Source organism: Rhipicephalus microplus, chromosome 2, assembly GCF_043290135.1.
Source record: "Rhipicephalus microplus isolate Deutch F79 chromosome 2, USDA_Rmic, whole genome shotgun sequence".
Lineage (NCBI taxonomy): Eukaryota > Metazoa > Arthropoda > Arachnida > Ixodida > Ixodidae > Rhipicephalus > Rhipicephalus microplus.
In genome coordinates, this window is record NC_134701.1 from 238,513,119 (window position 1) to 238,535,654 (window position 22,536).

The 22,536-nt window shown below is 49.7% G+C and overlaps 1 protein-coding gene across 2 annotated transcripts in view; it reads right to left on the reverse strand.

Annotated features, from left to right (window-relative positions):
• rg (A kinase anchor protein rugose) overlaps positions 1-22,536 on the reverse strand; it is a 344,807-nt gene that overhangs the window by 40,091 nt on the left and 282,180 nt on the right. For both annotated transcript variants that reach the window (XM_075878095.1, XM_075878093.1), the window contains exon 38: positions 7,860-7,977. In XM_075878095.1, the coding sequence (XP_075734210.1) occupies positions 7,860-7,977 (118 nt within the window). The remainder of the gene's footprint in view (positions 1-7,859; positions 7,978-22,536) is intronic.

A 22,536-nucleotide genomic window follows, 5' to 3' on the forward strand; every position in this document is an offset into this window, starting at 1 on the left:
TGTAGAAGATGCTGCCACCTTTCCTTAACGAACAAGAAACAACGGTGCAGAGATCGAGGCACATCTCGCGGGTGCACGCCTAATTTGCGCGCATCCACTCCAGTCGAAGGAAAGAAGGCTTCCGCGCAATCACAACTATACGCAGGAGGAACGAGGCGGCGCTACGTATGACAGCAGCGTCACAGAATCACGGTCGTCCTCTCCGCGTACATTCAAATAAACGCAACACAAGCGGAGAGTCAACACCACTGCCGCCGCCAGAGCCGTCCTTCCTTTTCCCATTTTCGGTAGGGAGACGGCGACCCGTATACGACGCGCTCGTGCTGCTGCGCTCTCGGCCGCGTCTAAGTTACGGCACGCTCCGATTGACGCCAGCTGCGGCGCTCAATGAGCCGAGCTGGGCACCAAGCTCGGTCGCACGATGAGACTATCGAGTTTCGGCTCGTTTCCGCCGGGCGACAGAAACGGAAGCACGAACTGATGCCGTGAAAAGAGGCAGCCTCCACGGATACGAGTAATAAGGGGAGATGCAAGGCGACGGGGTGGGTGCAGAGCGCAGAGTATACGTGACACCGTGGAACGGAGAGGTTCAAGAGGTTATGACAGTGAGACTATGCGCGTATGTGTGCACGCGGTGTGCTTCGGCTGAGGTGAGCCGCCGCTGTGGTGCAGTACTGTGGTGACGGTGCTCGGCTGCTGTCCCGTAGGTCACAAGTTCGATCCCGGCCACGGCGGTGGAATTTACAATAGAGTTGAATATTCTAGAAGACCGTGAACTTCGAAAATTAAATGCACGTTGAAGAACACCGGACGGTCAAATTTCCCGGAGCCCTCCACTATACGACGTCTCTCGTGATCACATGTATCGCGGTCTTCGGACGTAAAACCCCGAAATAATCATCATTAGGCCGAGGTGTTTAAAAAAAATAACACAGTGTGTCCACGGAGTGAATGATGATTGGCGGGGCGAAGCAGTCGTCAGTCCGTCCGTGCTTCCGTCCGTCCATTCATTCTTGGTTCCGTCCGTCCATGCGTCCGTTCGTGTCCGTCCGTCAGTGTGACCGCCGGTGTGTTTGTCCGTGCGTCCGTCCATGCAACCGTTCTTCGATCTGTCCGTTCGTTCCTCTGTCTGTCCATCCGTCCATGCATCTGTTCGTGCAGCCGTCCCTCTGTCCGTTTGTGCGTCCGCCCCTCTGTCCGTCCGTCTATCTAGTGAACACTCCAAGTACAGCCATTTCACATCTTTTCATCATGTATTCATCATATGCAAGTGCCGCCATCCAGCGGACATTCTAAGGACCGCCCTTTCGGGTATGTGCCACTGGTGGTTACACACTACAACGAGGGACGCACAAGCCGCACCATAAGGAGCTTCGCCCCTAGAAATACTAGGGATTGTTCGGACGGCAGACGCATGTGAGTGGTACACACCACGCTGTCGAAAGGGGGTGCACGCTAAGACAATCGAACACCCAAGGAATTAGCGATTAAACAGATAACAGAGTCTGCTTTACACGCACTCCATGCGGCTTCTTTTGCCTGTTTCTACGTTCGGTTGAACCATACATGAAGCCAAAGAAAACGCTCCTTATCTTCTTCCGTATACCCTTTCGGGGAAAAAAAAAAAGAACGATTTCGGCAGCGCGTTACACTCACTGTATACCATTCGAATGCGAAAATCCGGTGCACACTTGCTAATGCACGGAGCAAGTAAATGCAAACGTCACCCGTATACTTATACTCCAGTACGTGCTCCAGAACCCCAGGCGGTCGGAATGAATCTAGATCCCCCCTCCACCATGGCACGACTCATAATCGTATCTCGGGTTTGCACGTGAAACCAAGGCCGTCATCCGCGGACAGCACACCCGTCACTCTTAGGAACGAGAAGCAAGTGAGAACAAACTTTATAACTCATATTAAAAAAAAAAACGCAGCGCAAATGTTTCCACTCCCCCCCCCCCCCTTCCCTCTCGATAAAAACATCGAGGCGCCGCCCCTGCGTAACGTCAAGCACCGTAATTTTTATGCGGTAGGACGGGAAGGGGGGCGTACATAGATATAGGCCTGCACTTGTGTTTCTAATCATCATAAGAAAGTTTCACTCGCAACTCGGCATGGGTCGCATTCATGGCCATTTTCCAATCGACTGTACATACACTATTAGTGCTTAGATCGAGCTCTGACAACGATGACATCGAGGCAAGCGAGCAGAGAAGTCGAGAAAAGACATACGTGACAGCGCAAAACGTTAGAAAATTGCGCTAAAGAAGCACGCACGAGGACGTCTTCACTTTTTCAAGACGCTGCACGAAACTGCGCCGGCGGAAAGTATGCGCGCTATGTGTGTTTGCCTTTCAACGAGTCTTCTCTTTTACTCTCGTCGTCTTCGCGCAAGCACTCGGGGCGCAGAACTCTATACAGGGCACGCAGAGGCGAGCCCAGAGTCGTATAACGACTGCCAAAGAAGTGTCGCTCCGCCTCCAGTATATAGTTCTCGCTGACTCGCGGCTCTTCTCAACTCTCAACGCCTTTTTCTATATTATTAAAGAGCTGCGGGATGCTCGGGCTGCCTGTCTCCAGTCATCGGGCTAAATCCGCGCACCACCAAAAAGGCCGCCGTCAGAATACACATATAAAAAAAATCCAGGGCTGTATTTTTTTTATTCTAATAGGTCACACATATAACTTCTTACCGGCCCCTTGCTACTGTAACTGATATGAAGGAAGTGGCCTGATGCGTCGAATGATAACCAAAGTCAGAAAAAACAAACAAACTTGGGGGACCCTTAAGCCTCGCCTTTAAGAGTTGGACGCGATAGCGAAATCAGGCCCCTAGTGCACCCTACCAACGCTAAGTGCATACTTATTCATATGATTTGTTACATACACACGCACGAACACAAACACGTACACAGTAGATTGGACCAGCGCGCGCTATTATCGCCGAATGAGCTCGTTTTCGTCGTGACACCTGTCGAACAAAATGCGTTAAAGGGGCCCTGAAACACTTTTTCAAGAAACCATGGAATGAATTAACTAGAAGAGCTTATTGCTTCACCAATTCGACGGCGCAAAAATTTTAAGAATTCGTCCAGTGCGAGTGGAGTTACAAAGGTTTGTCGCATGCTGCAATTGCATCATCTTTCCTCTCGTCCCGACGAAATTTAGCGCTGGAAGCTAAGCAGGGAGGGGTGGCAGGGCAAAGAAACTACCGCGCCTCGTGACCTTGAGCACTTTTTAAAGACGATAGTCTTTCTTGGGGACGTTCGACGCAAAAATTTTGTCCTGTCTGTCCAATTGTCTGTTTGTCCACCCTTAACGATACGGGGTATCTCTAAACGGCACCAGCTGATACCCCAAACGGCCGATCATCTCCGCAACACGCAACAATGTTGCTCAAGATTCAGCGTTCATACGTGTGCAATGGTCAATTAAAAAGCAATTATTGCGCATATCTGAGACACCATAACAACACGTATATATTCTGTATGCGCGTCGTTCACTAGAAAATGCATACACAAGTAATTCTAAGGACCGTAGCGTTTATCACGCTGCGCTGACCATGCAACGCTTGCACGAACAGGCAAGTGTTTCCAACGCTTTGCTAAGACGACACGGTGGTGGCACCTACCCGTCGCCTTGCGTTCTACACTTTATCACCTCTGAGACCGGCGCGCACGCCCATCTCAGAGTCGCACGCTTCGTTTTCCAAGATAACTGCCAGATGGCGCTCATGTCTCACGTGTGACGTGACTAGATGCACTCGTTCGCCTCGGCTGCACGCTCGAGGGACTCTAACGCAGCACCTCCAGAATGCCATTCACCGATTTTCTTGCGCAGAACATCAAATAATCGTTTTATTCACTCTTTCCAGACGCAAGACTATCGTTTTTCAACGACATTCGCAGAGTAACATGCAGATACGGGGACAATTTTTTTCTTCGAATGCGCGGCTTTCTCAGTGTGATCGCGCGCGCACGCGTGCACAAGTAGCGGCCTCCCGCGGCTATGTCGGTAACTTGATTTTTCGGTCGCAGACGCACAGACGATTTTTCGCTCACAACCAACGGGGCCGACGCCAGCAACGGGTTTTCTGCGACACAAGCTCTTTAACGCTATCGCCATAAAACACAACAACAACAAGTTAATAGAATCGTTACAGAATTCGACACAATAAAATGAAGACTAGGATATCATAACCCTTACGTTCACTTAATTATATTATTTTTATTATCATAAAGAGTCAATAATCAACCAATCCTAGTGATAAGGTTTAGTGGGCGTTACGCAGTTTAGTGGTACAACTAACGAAGCGCGAAAAATGAAAAAAACTGCAACGCGGTCGCTACACGCATCGCACGAGCATACTCGCCGCGGTGGTCTTTTGATTATGGTATACACCTGACTTCAGACGCGAAGGTCGCTGGATCGAATCGTGGACTCGGCGGTCCCATTTCGATGCGGCAAAGTGCTAGAGGGACGTTTCCTTAGAGTTAAGTGCGCGTGAAATAACCATAGACAGTCGAAATTTCCCGAGCCTTTCACTTTACGGCGTTTCTCATATGCCGTGGTTTCGAGACGTAAAAATATAAGAATCATTCAATTGTATCTGCCGTCAACAGGGCTGTTCGAGCAGTTCTGTACGAACAGTCTGCACGCGGCTGTTAACGTACATCAACGACCGTCACGATCGGCCACCATATGCAGTCACACGTTCGTCGGCGATTCGACTCCGTATCAGCCGACGCGGCGACGCTAGGTCGTCAGCGGGCTACCCGAATGTGGCAACGAGCGCAACGTGGTCGCCTAAGTGTAGCGAGGCGGGAGCAGTAATGGGAGAACCTACGCAGTCAAGATACATACATTGTACGCGTTTACGTTCGCATGCACGGAAAAGGCTCCAAGTTTTGCGGAGCACAGACTCTGTATGCATGCATAAGCATGCATAACAGGGCTGTGATGGAGTATTCTATGCACTGCACATCAAGCGCTCTGGCGGTGCGCAATATCTAAAACGCAAAAATTCTAATTTTTTTTCGGCGCAAGAAAAGGGCGTACACGCGTACATTAACGCGCGCACACTCCTTGCCCCCCCCCCCCCCCCCCCCCGGCGCACGTATATACCTACCACGCTGTTGCACGGTTTTAGGGAGGACGGAGGATAAACAAGCGCTGGTTCCTTATTTATCTCCAGCGCGGCTCGTTATTCAAGCCGACTCTTTACGCATTCAAGGCCCCCGCGTTCTTCTTCTCCCGCACAGCTGCCGCAGAGTTCTTAAAAGGGCTCAAGCCGCACCGCGCGCAACCTCTTTCGCTCTCTCCGCACTGTTTATACCCGCGAGTGCCAATGCTGGGCGTACAGCGAGCCCACTCCACGGAGTTCGTCCCTGCTTCCATCGGGCCGCAGAGACGTATAGTAGTCGCGCGACGTGCGTAAACAGAACGCAGCCAACTCGGGAGAGCTCTGACTGATGGCCGCGCGCGCCGGAGGGGCAGGCCGAGGTTTTTAACCAACCACTTAAGCGCTGGTTTACGACACGTGCGCGCTACACACAGATCTGGACGCCCACTACTGCGCGGCAAACCACGGAGCTCCGCGGAAGAAGAGGGTTTTGCAGAAACGCAGGAAAAAAAAAAAAAAACGTTACCAAGAAATTTTAACGGCGCGAGGAGAACTAGCCCAAGCTGCCGCGCTTCGAAAGCCATAAATCTAAGAACTTTTCAAGCGGCTCGTAATAAGCGAACTAAAAGGGTCGTATATAACGTCCGTTTTGTTGTATACGAACTGGAACAAAGCGCCAACTTACCGAACGGTTAAGCCATGTAAAGTATTTGTTAGAAGTCTGAAAACAAGCGTGAGCGTGACCACAGAGCTGTCGCCATCCGTGACAAAGACCTTGTTAACTGGGTACATCAGGGGCGTAGGGAGAATTATTTTTTTCGGGAGAGGAGGAGTTGAGGATAGCTTGAACCATCCTCTTTAAGTAAGTTCGTTTGTGCGTTGGTATACTTGCGCGTATAGGTACGCATGCACAATCGAAAATTTTAGAGGGGGTTTGAACCCCCTCCCTTTCCCCCATTTCCCGGCAACGACGCCACTACTGCACATGCACGTGACAGGAACAGTAGCAACTACTATACACAATGTGAATGCGTGCCACTCCCCATGACACGACCCCTTCGAACGCCACACCATGCTTTCTTTTTGCCTATCATACACATGAGCAAAGATCGATTGATTGATATTGATTGATATTTGCGGTTTAACGTCCCAAAACCACCACATGATTATGAGCGACGCCGTAGTGGAGGGCTCCGGAAATTTCGACCACCTGGAGTTCTTTAACGTGCACTCAAACATGAGCACACGGGCCTACAACATTTCCGCCTCCATCGGAAACGTAGCTGCCGCAGCCGGGATTCGATCCCGCGACCTGCGGGTCAGCAGCCGAGTACCTTAGCCACTAGACCACCGCGGCGGGGCATGAGCAAAGATGGAGGCACCGTGGCGATAACAAGGAAAGAAATGCAAGCCGTTCATAACGCCGGGCACGTTTGCAGGCGCATTGGTGTCCTAAACGCGAACACTGCACCGAACGTGCACTGCAACTGCACAGCAGAAAACAGTGGGCCGTCGACACACGGCGTCGCGGAGTGTGGTAACGCAAGCTAAATCGCGGCAGGGTCACACATCGAGGCTGCTGGGACTGTACATGAGCGTCGCATTGACGCGGCGGCGGCGGCTACGCCAGGCGCGCGCCGTAAATCTCGCCGCGTCGCGCGGCATATACGCTCAGTCTCTGCGCGGCGACAGTAAGGCGCGCCCCTTAAATCAACGCCTATACAGTTGGCGCGTACACCCCTCCTCCAGCCTCCCACCCCGCCACGCTCTTTCCCGAGGGCCCAACCGCAACCTAAGTACGGGAGAGAGCTTGGAAAGGGTATAGGGCTCAGTGATCGCGCGAAAAGATTGCCCGCGTGGTGTCCCAGCGCTCGCGGGACCTCCTCCGCGCGCGCCTCAGGTTACCCTGTAGTTGAGGGAGATCGACGCAGTTGCCGCTGGGACCACAAAGATGCTATCTTTGCACGAGCACTTCATAAATGAATTCACATGGTCCCTTTGCATTCGCCTGAGACGACTGTCACCTTATTGTTCTTCCCAGTCCATTGTATAACAACGTCCGAAACCTTTCTGCATCTCACCTGTTTTTGCATTGCTCCCGTGATGAGCACACTTTTGAACAATCGATATATTGTGACGTCATGTGACGTCACACCCATGTCATGATGACGCTGTGAATTTTGGCAATCTGCGACGTCATAACGACGTCACATGGTGATGTTATGACACGATTCTTGCATCACTCGATAGTACTAACGCTGACGCGTTTGATAAAGCATCTGCTTTCGCGTTTCGCATGAGGCACTCTATTTTCGCCTTGTTTCATGAGGCATCTAAAGCTTTCACCTTAAAAAGACCATTGCGACGTCTCAGTCACGCAACAATTGATATGTGGGGTTTAACGTCCCAAAACCACCATATGATTATGAGAGAAGCCGTAGCGGAGGGCTCCGCAAATTTCGACCACCTGGGATTCTTCAACGTGCACCCAAATCTGAGTACACGGGCCTACAACATTTCCGCCTCCATCGAAAATGCAGCCGCCACAGCCGGGATTCGATCCCGCGACCTGCGGGTCAGTAGCCGAGTACCTAAGCCACTAGACCACCGTGGCGGGGCAGTCACGCAACAACGCGAAAGGTGCAACTGCATTGTATAAGAGCGTGCTACAAACAAACAAACAAACAAACAAACAAACAAACAAACAAACAAACAATGCAAGGTGCAGACTCACTTCGCGAAGCCAGGAAGATCTCGAGCGCGATGTTCTGCAGGAGGTAACGCCTCGAAAAGATGGCCCGGATCTCGGAGAAGTGCCACTTGCCATGCACATGGTCGCAGTACTTGATCGCCTGCGCACACACAGGGAGGCACGTTGCACTCAACGTCGGTGCATGCAATGACATAACACTCGGAACGACCACAGCGTCGCATTTGACGGTGTTTACTGCAATTGCCCGAGTGAAGGCAAAAGGTGCTTCACACACGGCGAAAGAAGGTTCACGAAATCTACGCATTTGTGGCAAGGAAGCACTCACAAACTTCGTTCTGGCTCTTGTACAATCTAAATATCATTTCGTGCACAAGTTACGTGCTCAATATAGTTATACATAAATTAAAAAAAAACACCTTCGGCGGCATAAAAAGGAAAAGAACTGTTTTCGAGATCATCTGTTAATATCTGCTCTCAAAAGGCGTACTTTCTTAATCCGGCTAAGTAAGTGACCAAGTAAGTGTACGCACCCACCATGACAGGGTTGTCGCGTAAAAAGTGTTATGCGAGTATATTGTGAAGGAAGTTAAGCCGCTAACACGGGATTTCTCAACGAAGTGCCGTTGAGGCGACGTTCACATCTTGGTTCGCGTTCTTGCAAATTGTCGAAAGGCTGCTGCTATAGAAACAACGAAAAAAAAAACTGAGAATCCTGATGCGCATGTTAGCCTTATACGGCGGATGACCATGAATGACCGTTATGGCCTTTCTGTATCGCTTGCAGATTATCACTGCGCAAGTGCGGCGACTTATTCACCTTCTCGCAATCACACAGCAGCACTACATATCCATCTTTATGACCGCACACTATGCATAAAAATGCGCAAGCGCCGCCACGATACGCAAAACGCTCACAATGATACAATAAAGGTATGACATAATCACGAAAGAGGTGGCCAGGCTGCACGAAGGACAAAACAGAAGGTAGAATGCCAGGGGTGCTATTCTGGACATTGCCGAATTCAACCATGTTTTCAGATTCCGCCATTGATTGATGCGAATTGGCCAAGTGAGCTGCTACGACATTTCTGATTGGCTTAAAATCCCGCTAGTACGAAATTTGACAATACGGCGGAATTAGACAGTGTCCAGAATAGCACCCCAGGTCCTCGCACACAAAATCTCGCGCAACTCGCGTGCACACGCGAGGCACGCGCCACAGAGGCCGCACGGAAGGGGGCGCCACAGAGGCCGCAACGGCCGCGAGTTTTCCCCAGTGACCGGCCGCAGATTGAAACGCGTTGCGAACGAGCGCGTCTGTTGTGAGCCCGTAGGACGGCATACGGAAGCGCGGCTGCCGAGAGATGCACAGGGGAGTCCGGCAATTTCCTAATCGCGGCGGGGCATCAATCAAGGCGAACGGCGCTCCGCCAATGCGCGTATCGCACCGTGTGCTCGCCCCTGGAAGCGTGCCTCTGTAGCACAGCACGCAAACCTCGCGGAGAAGCGCGATTACATACCGCGTGTACGACAGATCTATCCGAACTCCCCTGTATATACCGAGGGAAGAGAGCAGCAGCACAAGCCCCATCATTTCGCACACGTGGTGCACCACTTCACGGGAGGCGTTAAAACGTGTTCGCCACCTATCATTCTGTACTTTAATTCCCACAACCCCTGCCCCATCGTACTATACCATCCCCCTTCCGCTTGTATGAAACGTGTAACGTGTTATTCTTTCAGACCCGCGCGCCACACACACAGTTTCGAGATGCGGCGGCCCGATTTGGCGCGCCGGTGGCGGCTATACGCAGCGGAAGCTGTTCCTATCGCGCCCGCGGCTCCGAACTTAGCACGCGACGCGCAGTCTGCGCCAGGAAAGTACACGATTCTGCAGCAGAGGCCGCAACCGCCGGAGGGGGGGGGGGTGTGTTGTGCCCCGACGCACACGCGCTTATTCCCGGGTTGGGCGTTCATTAGGCACTCCATATGGGACGGCGACGATAGCAATCGTAACAGGAACCGCGGCGCTGCACGTAATCGTTCCCGTTCATCGGCGCTCGCGCCCCCCGCCACCAGCCAGCAGCGCACATCCCTCGGCGCGACGGTGTCCCGCGTGCGCGGTAGCTGCGGTGTACGGTACACACGCTGAGGCGCCGAGAGGAGCGAGAATGGGCCCACTCAGCGCCGCGTCCATCTCTCGCGCGTCACGAGAATGAACGGCGCCGCATGGCGCGCTCTGCGATATGAACAACGTGTTCGCTTTCTCACGGCCGAACCGAAAAGTAAGACAGTAAATAAACACAACGATATGCACCAGTCGGGGCCGGCGGATGCCTCGCGAACACGCCGTACACTACGGCTTCACGCAGGGCTTGGTAATACGCAAGCCATTAGTGAGGAAAGAAGTGAATATCTCTCCTTGTATCCAATGCATGCGACGAAAGACGGTCGGAACAACACGCGACTGCCCTGCACTCGTCGTGTCCGTAAAGTACAGTATAATGTAAACTAGAAATCTCAGTAACATTTCTGCTTCCAGTTGTATACAAAGCCAGCCTTTACAATCCGACTTTATACATCATGACGACGCAAGCCGAAGAAAACGACCGGTACGTTTAATTCACTTTATCCCATCCGCCATTTTTATGCACGCACATACCATTTTGTTGCACGGCTAATTTTTTTCCCCCGCACGACGAGAAATAAATCCGGCTTGATCGATATTCGCAAAGCACGAGTGCCTCGAGTATAAGAAACAAGAAGAAGGCGAAAAGGAACCAAGCTCGCCGCATCGAGATGCCGTTTAAGCACGCCCCGTTTGCAAGGATCAAGCTTCGAACACACACATAAAACGCATACACACAAGCCGCCACAGCTCTGACGTCAGAGGACGAAGCAGAAGCTCCCGCACAGAGATGAAGCGCATCAAGCGAATCCAATCGGAAAGGACAAGTGCAACAAGCGGGACATGCTTTCCCGCCCCGTTCCGAACACATCTCAAGCAGCGTGCTCCGCGCCATGACGTATATACGCGCGTTTTTGCCAAGAACCCAGCGTCCATTAAGTCCCCTCTGCGCTGCTATAAGAGAAACACGTGCTTGAAACTGAAAATGGAAGGGTCGGGCCCGTTATGGCGTCGTCGGACCGTGCGCGCTCAGGACGAGTCGCGGCGCACTTTTCGCAGCAGCAGCGCGCACTAATCCGTTTACGCGCCGTCCTTCCCAGTCCCGAGGCCAGTGGGCGGCACGCGCAAGAGCGCAATCACGTGATCGATACAGTGCGGGGGGGTTCTAATTCGATTGCGAATCCCCATCCAAATCACATTAGCCAGGAGAACGCGCTTCACTTGCGATGACGCCAGCAAAGCCTGCGGCGACGCAGCAAAAGCAGGAGCTTCCCGGTATCCTCGCCTCAACATGCGCCCCTATGGACAAGAGCAAAAGTCATATCGCAACTCTTGCTTCGTTTAACGCGACTATACGGCACCGACTGCATGTCGCAAAATAAGAACTGCATGTCAGTGCATGTCGATAACGTGTAAATATTATCCTCACGCAGGGGGTGCATAGCTGCATGGGGCCGAAGTTTGGACAAGCAGACTTGCCTTTGTCAAGGCAGCATGTTGCCCCGCCGTGGTGGTCAGTGGCTAGGGTACTTGGCTGCTGACCCGCAGGTCGCGGGATCGAATCCCGGCTGCGGCGGCTGCATTTCCGATGGAGGCGGAAATGTTGTAGGCCCGTGTACTCAGATTTAGGTGCACGTTAAAGAACCCCAACGGTGGTCGAAATTTCCGGAGCCCTCCACTACGGCGTCTCATGATCACATGGTGGTTTCGGGACGTTAAACCCAACGTATCAATCAAGGCAGCACGTTGCATAAAGTGGTGCCTTAGCTGAGAGCGCATCATTTACAATTGTCACAGAAATCGCACTTAAGCGATTGAGCGTTCAATGTAAGCCTCACGCAGGCGTAACCGTAAAGTTGCTGGCCTGCAGTACGAAGGCGCCGAGCATGCACGAAAGTTACGAAAAGGTGCCGCCGGAACCGGATGTATATTACAACCTGTAAAACGTTGATTCAGCGAAAGAAAAAAAAAGTTTCTGCCTCGCAGTCACAGATACGTTTTAATTCTACACTATTCTACAAGGTTCTCATTCTACAAGTTCCCACGACTGTATTGAAGAGAGAGGTCATCACGCCTGGTGAACACGTTTGTTTCAATATTATGGCAGAGGCGCGCGAATAATGAATTTTTTTTAATCTCGGATAAAACTCGAATCAAACAGTTCCTAATAGGGGTAACAATGTCGAATATCGAATAAAATATGTTATTGAAAACTGAAAGAAAGAAAATGAAATCTGCTCGTGTACTCAAGCACATGACAACGTGACTGACAGCTATTATTTATATACCGAAGGGCGCCACAAGAACTGGCTTCAGGTTCTCTCGCCGTGGTGTTACTGTGTTTACAGCTCACATGACAACGCTATAACGTTCCGCGCCATCGCCACGATTGCTCCGGGCCAGAAAATCTTATTTATCTGATATTTCTCTTATTTTAGATGCACGCAAATGATGAGCTTCTGTGAACGAGCCATAACACCCTGTGCGGATTGCCAAGGACGTGATAGATATAATACACATCTTCCCAACACGACAGAGCTCGCAAGAAACGACATTTAACGCCTATACTCACTTTCCAACTCTTCCTATACACGCTTAACAAAACGAAGAGAAAGATAATTAGACAAGATAATTTCAGCTAACAAGCTGTGGAGCAATAAGCTTAACTGTATAGTGATTCACGGAAATCTGTTTCATGAACACCACCGCAGCCGAAAGCTATGGGTCTCTTACGCATGCGCGAAGAAAACAGAATATCTCTAAATAAACATATATACCCGTCGCACGAACAAGTTTACTTACAGTTGACGCTAGAAGAAAGGGTACTAATATAACCAAAAAATAACCATAATAAATAAACTATAAGCGCTATAGCTCGCAACACGCTTTCTATCGAGCCTATACTCCAGGTGAACGTGCGCGATTGCGGTGAAGCCGCGTGCCATGATGACCTGAGACGCAATCGAGAAAAAACGGAAGCTTCGCAAAACCCAGACAGAACAAGCAGCAGAATAATCAATTATGGGAAGCTATACCAGCGCGCGAGATCAGACTGCACCTCTCTCTCAAATGCATCTGCCGGGTCGGTCATCGCAGACTATGCGTCGCGGCTAAGCGACGCCGCTTACGCCGCAGAAACATATATATACACACAAGCGCGATCGATGTTCGAGACCGTTGGCGAAGGACGGGCGTGATGGAGAGTCCTGCTTACAGCTGCATCTCTCCAGCGGCTACATTCTACAGGCTCGTCGAGCACACTCAGCTGCGTTTGTATGCGTTTCCGATAAGTCAACCGTAAATTCGCCCGGATGGAGCGACTATCGTTGCCATCGGACGACCGAAAGACAAACGCGCTTCGATCAAGCGTGGGGACAAAGACTGAGACGCGGTGCCAAGTCTCTGTGTACGGCTCCCCTGCACGTATACACGGGTGATTTCTGCGGGAATCGACGGTGTTTAGAAGCTCGCAAGAAGAAAGAAAAGAGCGAAAACGCACGGACAGATGAAATTAACGGAGGAGGAGACCCGTTTGGTATATGTATGTATGCGTGGATGGGCGATTAAGAAAGACTCGCACTGCCACGTATACGAAACATTGCCGCATCGCGGCGCTGCAAGGGACAGCCTCTCCAAGTCGACGCTGCTGACAAACGGCGCAGGCTCATCAGATAACGAAGACCAAGAAGAGGACTCGATGTCCACGACGAAAAGACTGACTGCACCGACGGCGCAGCTGATGCACAACAAAGATGAAGCAAGAAAAGCGGAGACCCGAGAAAGACAAGGCACGTCTACCGTCCCTTCCCATGCAAGTTCTTATCGGTTCCCGGCATCCCACCGCAGAAGAACAAAAAAAAAAGTTCGCAGGGTCTTCGTCTTATTCTTCCCCTTGTTAGTCTCGGCCTCATGAGCAGGAGAAGGCCACCACCGCAGAATGCACCGCGGGAGGATGCTGAAGAAGACAGGACGCGACGCTCAATCTGCGAGTCCTATCTCGCTTCAGCATCGCCCCCCTACTCGGTTGCGCGAAACAGAAACAACAGTGACTATAGCGCGCGCGCGCGACCACCAGATTTTTTAATTTTTTGGTTGCTTTTATGCTCTCTTAGACTCCAAAATAGCTTAGGAGAGAAAAAGCGGTTCTTTTCTCATGCCACGGGGCAATTCTTAAATGTCTTGCGTAGAAATAGCGATCGGTGCACGGGATCAGTTTACCTCGCACTTTTGAGTGCAGACAGAAAAATCACGCTGATCAAGCAAATGAACGCTTTCTGCGTGAACGCCCCGCCGCGGAGGTCTAGTGGCTAAGGTACTCGGCCGCTGACCCGCAGGTCGCGGGATCGAATCCCGGCTGCGGCGGCTGCATTTCTGATGGAGGCAGAAATGTTGTAGGTCCGTGTGCTCAGATTTGGGTGCACGTTAAAGAACCCCAGGTGGTCTGAATTTCCGGAGCCCTCCACTACGGCGTCTCTCATAATCATATGATGGTTTCGGGACGTTTAACCCAACATATCAATCAATCAATCAATCAATCAATCAATCAATCAATCAATCAATCAACCAATTAATCAATCGATCTTTCTGCGTGAACGGGCCCACCGGTACGTATGCACACGCGTTCCGGTCAAGGCGAGCTACCCCTCCTCTTCCAACGGCACCTACGCCAGTTCCCGATGATTCCCTGAAAACGGGTACGTATATACGTCACGCGACGACAACTATTCAGTCACGTGAAGTGGGGTAATGCGCTGTTTCAGTTTTGCCTGACCAGAGGACACGTAAGTATAAGCACGGTGGCTAACGACTGCCTGTGTGGACAGAAAGGAAGATATCTGGAGTTTAACGTTCCAAAACCACGGCCATGTTACGAAGCACGTCGTATATAATGGACGGTTCCGGTAAGTTCACCCATGTTTTTTTTTTCTGCACTACAGGATCCTCTAGCATTTCGAACATCGAAAATGGCACCCCGCCGGCTAGGACTGAACGAACTTACGTTGGGCAGCCGAGCGCGTTTTTAATCACACTGCAGTTACACCCTGGCGGACAAGAAAAAAGGGACAAAGGAAGACAGATTCTGAGGCTGAAATGCGGCTATGACAAGCATGTTCACGAGTACAGCACAATATATATATATATATATATATATATATATAAGGGAAAGAAGTGTATACCTAAGGGCTCGTTTTTCCGTGTTTTGACACTATATTAATGAGATCTGACAATAACGCCAAGGAATGTATAGGGGAAGTTATTAGAACCAATGTAATCTAAATAAGAATATATATATATATATATATATATATATATATATACAGCGTCCAGTTTCCGAAATAAAATAAAATATTGTTTTTCATTCAGACAGATTTGTAGGATACAAGAGAGTAAGAAAATTACACAGTAGTTTGTGAAATGTATTACATACACAGCTGAATTGAGGTCTGCGGAGTAATTTGCAGTACAGGGATTCTTTACAGCACACGCAAAGCAGGGCACACAAAATTTTTACATTTATGAGCTGCATGTGAAATACATGCACACTGAGTACACCATCTATAGATAGATATCTCTCAACTGCTAGTGACACTCGTCCCTACCCCATCACGACTTTTTTTTTTTTACTTATGCAGACTTTATCACTTGGTGAAAGGACACACGTGCGCGCATGGTCACAGTCGCACGCGTGTCAAATGATACACACGTCCGGGCAGCACACTGTCGCGAGGCTGTTGACGGCGGTATCTTGTATCATGACAATATTTCATTGCTTCACGTGTTCCAAAAGCATAGCTGTATTCGAATTTTTAGCCCTCAGTTACAGTGAAATGGGTGGAAGTAACGACACTGCAAATAAAATCATACGACAAGCATATGACCGCTTATATAGCTATATATGTATGCCACGAACTGCGCGTTTTGTCTACGGCGTATGCATATACATCACGCTTTATGTTTCATGCTATGCTTTACGAGACAGGCGCAGCTGTGCGGCGGTATGCACACGGTGGAGCGGTCTTTGCCAAGCACACTCGGATGCACTTGAACGGTGACAGTAACGAAATATGACGAGAAAGATATCTGACGGGAATTAAAAAAAGATAAAAATAAAACTCATGCCACCCGTCCGCATGGAGAATGAAAAATGTGCACCTTTGGCGTAATACTAGTTCGCATAAACGCACGGGAGGCGCCGCCTACAGTACACCCGACTAAATTTTATTCAATTGAGTTAAGCTTGTTCAAAATCACTGCTTGATGGAAGGGTCAGAGACAAAAAAAGAATTTATTTTGAGAAATGGGGTCAGGAAGATTGTGCCACTGATGAAATACGATGAAATACACCCTTACTTATAGATATTTACAATTAATGAAAGCTTGTTTTGTCGAAGCAAAGGTAATAAATGTGTAACTGTTATTAATGGGTGCCTACGAAATCACCAAAAACATAAAAAAAATCACCACCAAAGCCCTCCGTACAAATGGTTAACCAGCGAAAGCTGGTTAACCATTTGCTGGTCCCGGTGTTTAGCAGTGATTTCGGTGTTTAGCAGCTGGTCCCGGTGTTTAGCAGTGGTTTCATTCGACGTGGCACTTAAGTATTTCACAATTATTGGTTACATGTCCATGGTTATTAATGAGGTTAGACCCAAGTTTGCTTTGGGTTTACCACAGTGGTTATTTCACATGCCACATATTGTGCCTCGCGTGATGACGGTCATGCTCATAGTCAACGCACCATCATGATGATGGTGTAATGAGCGGTTAAATGCGTTTCGTTATGCGCTAATCGCAGCGGTTGCTCTCGAACTATACATGCGGTCACAGACGTGGCAGCCGAAGCCTAATAAGTGCCGCTGGAGAAACAACCGGCGAAACGGGGCGCGTTAGCCCCGGCGAAGGCACTTCCGCAATCACCACACTCTAAGCCGAAATTCGGCAAAGTTGGACTAACTGCAGTCGTTAAACCAATGGACGAACGGTTCGTCCAACAGGGACTAAATGTGTGACAATGCGTGTCTTGCGCAAACGCCCGGCAATGAAGGGACCAACGGGGAGGGCAACTGCGCCGCGATCGCCTCCTGTCGATGCTGCACTGCAATGCTCGGCGTGGTCGGCGATCATGAAAACAAGTTAAATAGGCTATACGCCACTGTGAAAGCGAAGTAATACAAAACAAACAGAAGATGTCATTAGAGGCAAGTAGTACAACACGCAGTCAGTGCACACAGAAAGCGCCCTCGCGTTTCCACCATGCCGGCACGGGCGGGCCGAAACCGAGTGAAAATCGCCGAACACGGGCAATGCGGATAACTCGCTTCAATGTGCTGAATTAGTTCGAACTACGGTGAACACTGACAATGCTAATAAAGGTAAGCTGTTCATCAGCGGTCGTGTACCCACACAGTGACCACAAGTTCAAAGCGATATATAGGAAAAGTAGGCTTCGTACGTCATCGGTATCAAGCGGGCTGCCGGTGTGAGTGCATTGCCGGCACAAGCGAAGGAAACGTCGCGTACAAGTTCACAAAAATAGTAGCTCAGGCAAACTTATGTCTTTTTATCCATGCGACAATCGTTATCAAAAATCCAACGTGTAGGCGATCGCGGATACGACTAATCGTGCGGCCAGCGGTACACAGGTTGTGCCTTACCAGCTCGATGAAAGAACCGTGCCTGCGAACGGTGTTGTCGCTGTAAGTATGCAGATATCTACATCACTCCGTAAGACACAGCGAACATGGGGCACTTACCTATTGTTCATTTGTGACTATAAAATAACGACGACGAAAATTTCACGCGAGCCGCATGTTGCGATCGCGGGCGGTCGTTTAGCCGTACTCGTCGTAAGCCTAGCGACGCCGTCGGCAAGCCGACACGGTATGGCATCGGCGGGGCGCCTGCGGCTGCTTCGCCGGCTTTCCCGCACAAGCGCCGCTGCTATGCCTGTGTTTGCGGACTCGTGCGCCAGCACTGCGAACGCTGGGTCGGCCGACATGATCGAATACCAGCTGATAATTCGTATTCTCGAATGTTGAAGATTAGATGGATCATGTTGAAGATTAGATGGATCCATATTAAAAGATCGATGCGCATCGGTGCTACGAATAAGCCCATGTAAATTTTCGCGTTACGGTGTCAATATTTATTGTTTTCTTAAGCCGAGTAAAAGTCGCCCACTGGCACTAGATGGGAGGTCAAAATACTGTGCTATATATACCCGAGAGTCTGTTCTCTGTATACAGTACAGCGCGGGCAGTCAGTGTTTACGGTGTTTTACTTTGAAATAATAGTGCGTATGTATGTGTGTGTGTGTGTTGCATGAATAACATACTATGATCTTCAGTGCTGATTAAATTGGAATAAACATAACATATACTGCACAAACGCAGTGTCGCCATTTTTTTTTGCCATTGGTCCAGATGGTTCAACTGTTAGTCCCACTGGAGCATTCTACTGGCGCCAACATTTAAACCAAGTGGAGTAAGCGCTTGGGGTAACAGTTGAGCCCCTGCATTTACTCCCGCAGTTAGTCCAAAATTGGTTCAAAATCTGTGGCAGCGCATTTAGACCCCTAAAGGACCAATGGCATACCCCACTTTAGCCTTTTTCGGCTTAGAGTGCACGTTGACGCCGTAACGCCACTTGTTGGGCGTATAGGCACTGCGGCTCCTTTTTCCCTTCTTCAAGAACCACGCACTCATTGTTCGGCGCGGCGTTGTTGCAAGCGTTTGGCATCAGGAGCTATATAGCTCGGCGGCGTGGTTTGTAGGATCCGCCCGCCACCGGCACTCGGCCCCCCGCAGCCTGTTGTTTTGTGCCCGGACTACCCCATCGACACGGCGTCTGCAAGCTCTCTCACGTTTACACAGTCGGCGCTCTTCTGGAGTTGTCCGTGCCATGGCATATACCCACGTGGAAGGCTGCAGGGGAAATAAGGCCCCAGTGGCCTTAAGGGAAAACTGATGCGCGCGCCCTCTGCGCCACGGCTGTGACGAGATGGACGACATCACTCACAACGCAGCCAATGACGCGCGTGCTTGGGCACGACGCTGACAGTGACGTAGCTCATAGGACAGCCAATGAATACCGCTCGTGACACCATGCACTGCCGGACAGATTTTCGTTTCTGCTGGCCATAAAAACCAAAAAAAAAAACAAAGCACGTACAATAACGCCCCATAGATCATTCCCGGGCCGACCTGTTGAGGTAAGGGGACACAGTTAAGGGTCGCCACTTTTCTTCTGATATAACCGCTAAGATACAACAAAACGCTATGGAGTAGGACGTACTTGCTGAAAATGTTCTTGAAGTAGCACGTTATGTTGTGAGAGTCAACATCAACACATTACCGAACCTAAATAGCACATCAGGTAGCCATGTGCATTAAGCTATGCATAAGTACTAACGAAAATGAAATTTATGCTTTTTTTGTCTACGCGTTAGAACGATGATATATTGCTTTGTCACGTGTTCTTTCGTTTTTATGGCTTTCGCACTTTTTTCATTTCGTTTTCATGTCACCGAAAATATTATGGTGCCCTTTTATTGAACTGTTGCCATTGCATGAGAGAATGCACGGCAAGGTGACGTTACATGTATTAGCAGAAGATTGCATTGCTGTATTGATGATTGATTGATTTGTGGGGTTTAACGTCCCAAAACTATATATATATATATATATATATATATATATATATATATATATATATATATATATATATATATATATATATATATATATATATATATATATATATATATATATATATATATATATAGATTGTAAGAATTCTTATTGTAAGAATAAGAATATAAGTGCGCACGAGGCGATATATTTAGCTACCGTCGTGGAAAGACCTGGCCAGAAGAATCGACTGCGGATGCCATACTTCCCTTTGTCACGTATGCGTATAATACGTCAGTTCAACGAACCACAGGCTATTCTCCATTTTTCCTAGTATACGGACGCCAACCGACGACATCACCACTCGACGTTTCATACTTTTCTGGCCCCGTCAACTCTTCACCATTCCTTTGCGACTAGTTTCTGTCCCGTGTTGCTCGATGCCGTCGTCTTACCCGCGTAAACACTGAAGCTAGCCAAGAAGATCGCAAACATCGTTACGATGCCACTCACCGTGTCGTTCTCTACCGCCCTGGCGACGATGTGCTTCTGTGGACTCCTGCGCGAACGCCTGGCTTATGCGAAAAGCTTGAGTTACGCTATCTTGGCCCCTACAAAGTTATCGAACAGACCTCACCGGTGGACTACCTTGTCACACCTGTTCATGTCCCCACTGACCAACGCTGCCGCGGGACAGAAATTGTTCACGTTTCGCGTCTCAAGCCCTATCGTATGCGTTCCCCAGCGTAATTCGCGGCCAGGCTGGCCGCTTCCGTCGACGGAGGAAATTAGTGTAAGAATTCATTGGACGTCATCCTCATCTGTCAATAACCATCATCAGTCTTCGCCCGTTCTTCTTCATCATCGGCGCCATTTTCGCTGTTGCTTGAATAAAGCGTCAGCTGAACCCGTGGTATTTCAAGATATATATATATATATATATATATATATATATATATATATATATATATATATATATATATATATATATATATATATATATATATATATATATATATATATATATATATATATATATATATATATATACGTGAAAAAAAAAATGTCTGCATCTATGTGCTCTTTGATAACTCAATTCCCAAGTTCTACTGTCTGTCGGCTCTGCCCTTCAAGCCGAATGAGGCTTTATTAAACGCCTTCAATACAGAACGTTATACATCGCAGCAAGAAGCTCAATCACACTAACGCCATAACATGGCGTAGAAAAAAACGAAAAAAAAATTAGGACAGTATCGCGACCGCCTATACGAAAACAACACAAAAAACAAGCACGGCCCTGCGTATTATCTCGACCCGAACAGACTGTCTTGGGCAAACAAGTCGCGCTCTTAAAACCGGGCCGTATTGACACAACCACCTCGTGCGGGGAAAGAGATACCGACGACGGCCCCCACTTGAAGCCACCTTGCGGCAGCAGTGGCACTGTTGGGTCTGCACACGCCCCTTGCCTCTTTAACCCCAATCTCTGTGGCCCCTCGCGGGAACCCCTCCGTAATCGGCTTATACAAGCAAGCACACGGTATGTAGTGACGAAACGAAAAGGGCTGGGGATAATCGCCGCTGCCCATGTGTATGCATCGCCCCTGGACAACGAGTGGTGTGTTGCCTGAAGCTTTTGCTTTAATATTACAACTACGCATCCACGACACGCCAGGCATATCGGGTATGAGTATAGATCGGTTCGCAAATACACCGTGAAAACGGAAAATGGGAACGGAAGGCACGTTTTGTCGATAAAGTGGTGTTCAGAATGACAGCATGGCTGCTTAGTGCAAAGACGTCTGGATATTGCGATAGCAATAGATGACTAACTTTCATCATCATCATCATCTACAGATCATCGTCTCCTATACGTCTCCCAAACACTCCTTATCAGTGGAGCGAAGAATGCACGCAGCGCGGTGATACGAGAGCCTGTCCTCGAGCTATGGACCAGATGAAACTTTCGGAAAAGGAAACAGAACGGGAAACTATCGTCCAGTCGCAGAGCCAAGGATAAAAACCAAAAAAAAAAGAAACTTGCACGAAGGGGTGAAAACGACTCGTTGGCGACCCCTGCGCAGCGCGAAGCCAAGCCACACACGGAGGCGACAGCGCGTGAAAGCAGCGGCGGCGGCGTGCTTGCACAAAGTTCAGGAGCCGCCCTTTGATGGAGCAGTGCAAATAACTCTCGACCATAGAGCGCGCGCGCGCCGCAACAAAGATCCTCCACTCGACGCGGCCTCTCACTCCAGCCACCACTCCAGCCACAACAGGCACACAACGCGCCCATTGTCGACAAGTGGCCGGGACCCGATCGAGCGGGAAACGATACGGCTTTCAAGAAAGCCCGAGGCGCTAGACGGACACCGCACAAGGTGTCGGTGGAGACACCTTCACTTATTTTTTGTTAAAACTTCCTTTTCGAGCGCACCCTTTTTATGGCCGTTTGTACGTACACGTGACAACGGAGGTGTTGCGACGAGGCGCCGCGGGGGTGAGACGAAAGAATGCTTTGGGTGTCCCCCGCGATACCGCTCGCACTTCTTCGGAGGCGTCGGAGCGCAATCGGTCCGCGAGCACTGCAGATGCACGATCGGATTTCAAGCCGTATGCGAGAGATACACACAAGCAAGCCTCGAGACGTCGCATTCGACGCGTCGACGCAAAGCGACGCCGATACGGTGCCCGATACCCTTCATTTCTCGGTTTCGTATACCCCATAGGAGAGTACTCGGGCGGCCAACCTGTAAAACGTCAGCCGAAGAGCGGTGAGAGTACATTGAGAGTAGCGGGGGATCATTGTATAGTCGAGAGGAGCGCGGCGGAGAGAAGGAGTGAACGGCGAAGACGACCTCGACGCTCGCCTGGATGAGAGAAGCGTACATGTTCACATACACATCTACATAGGCGGTTAGTGTTACTGAGCTTTTCTTTCTCG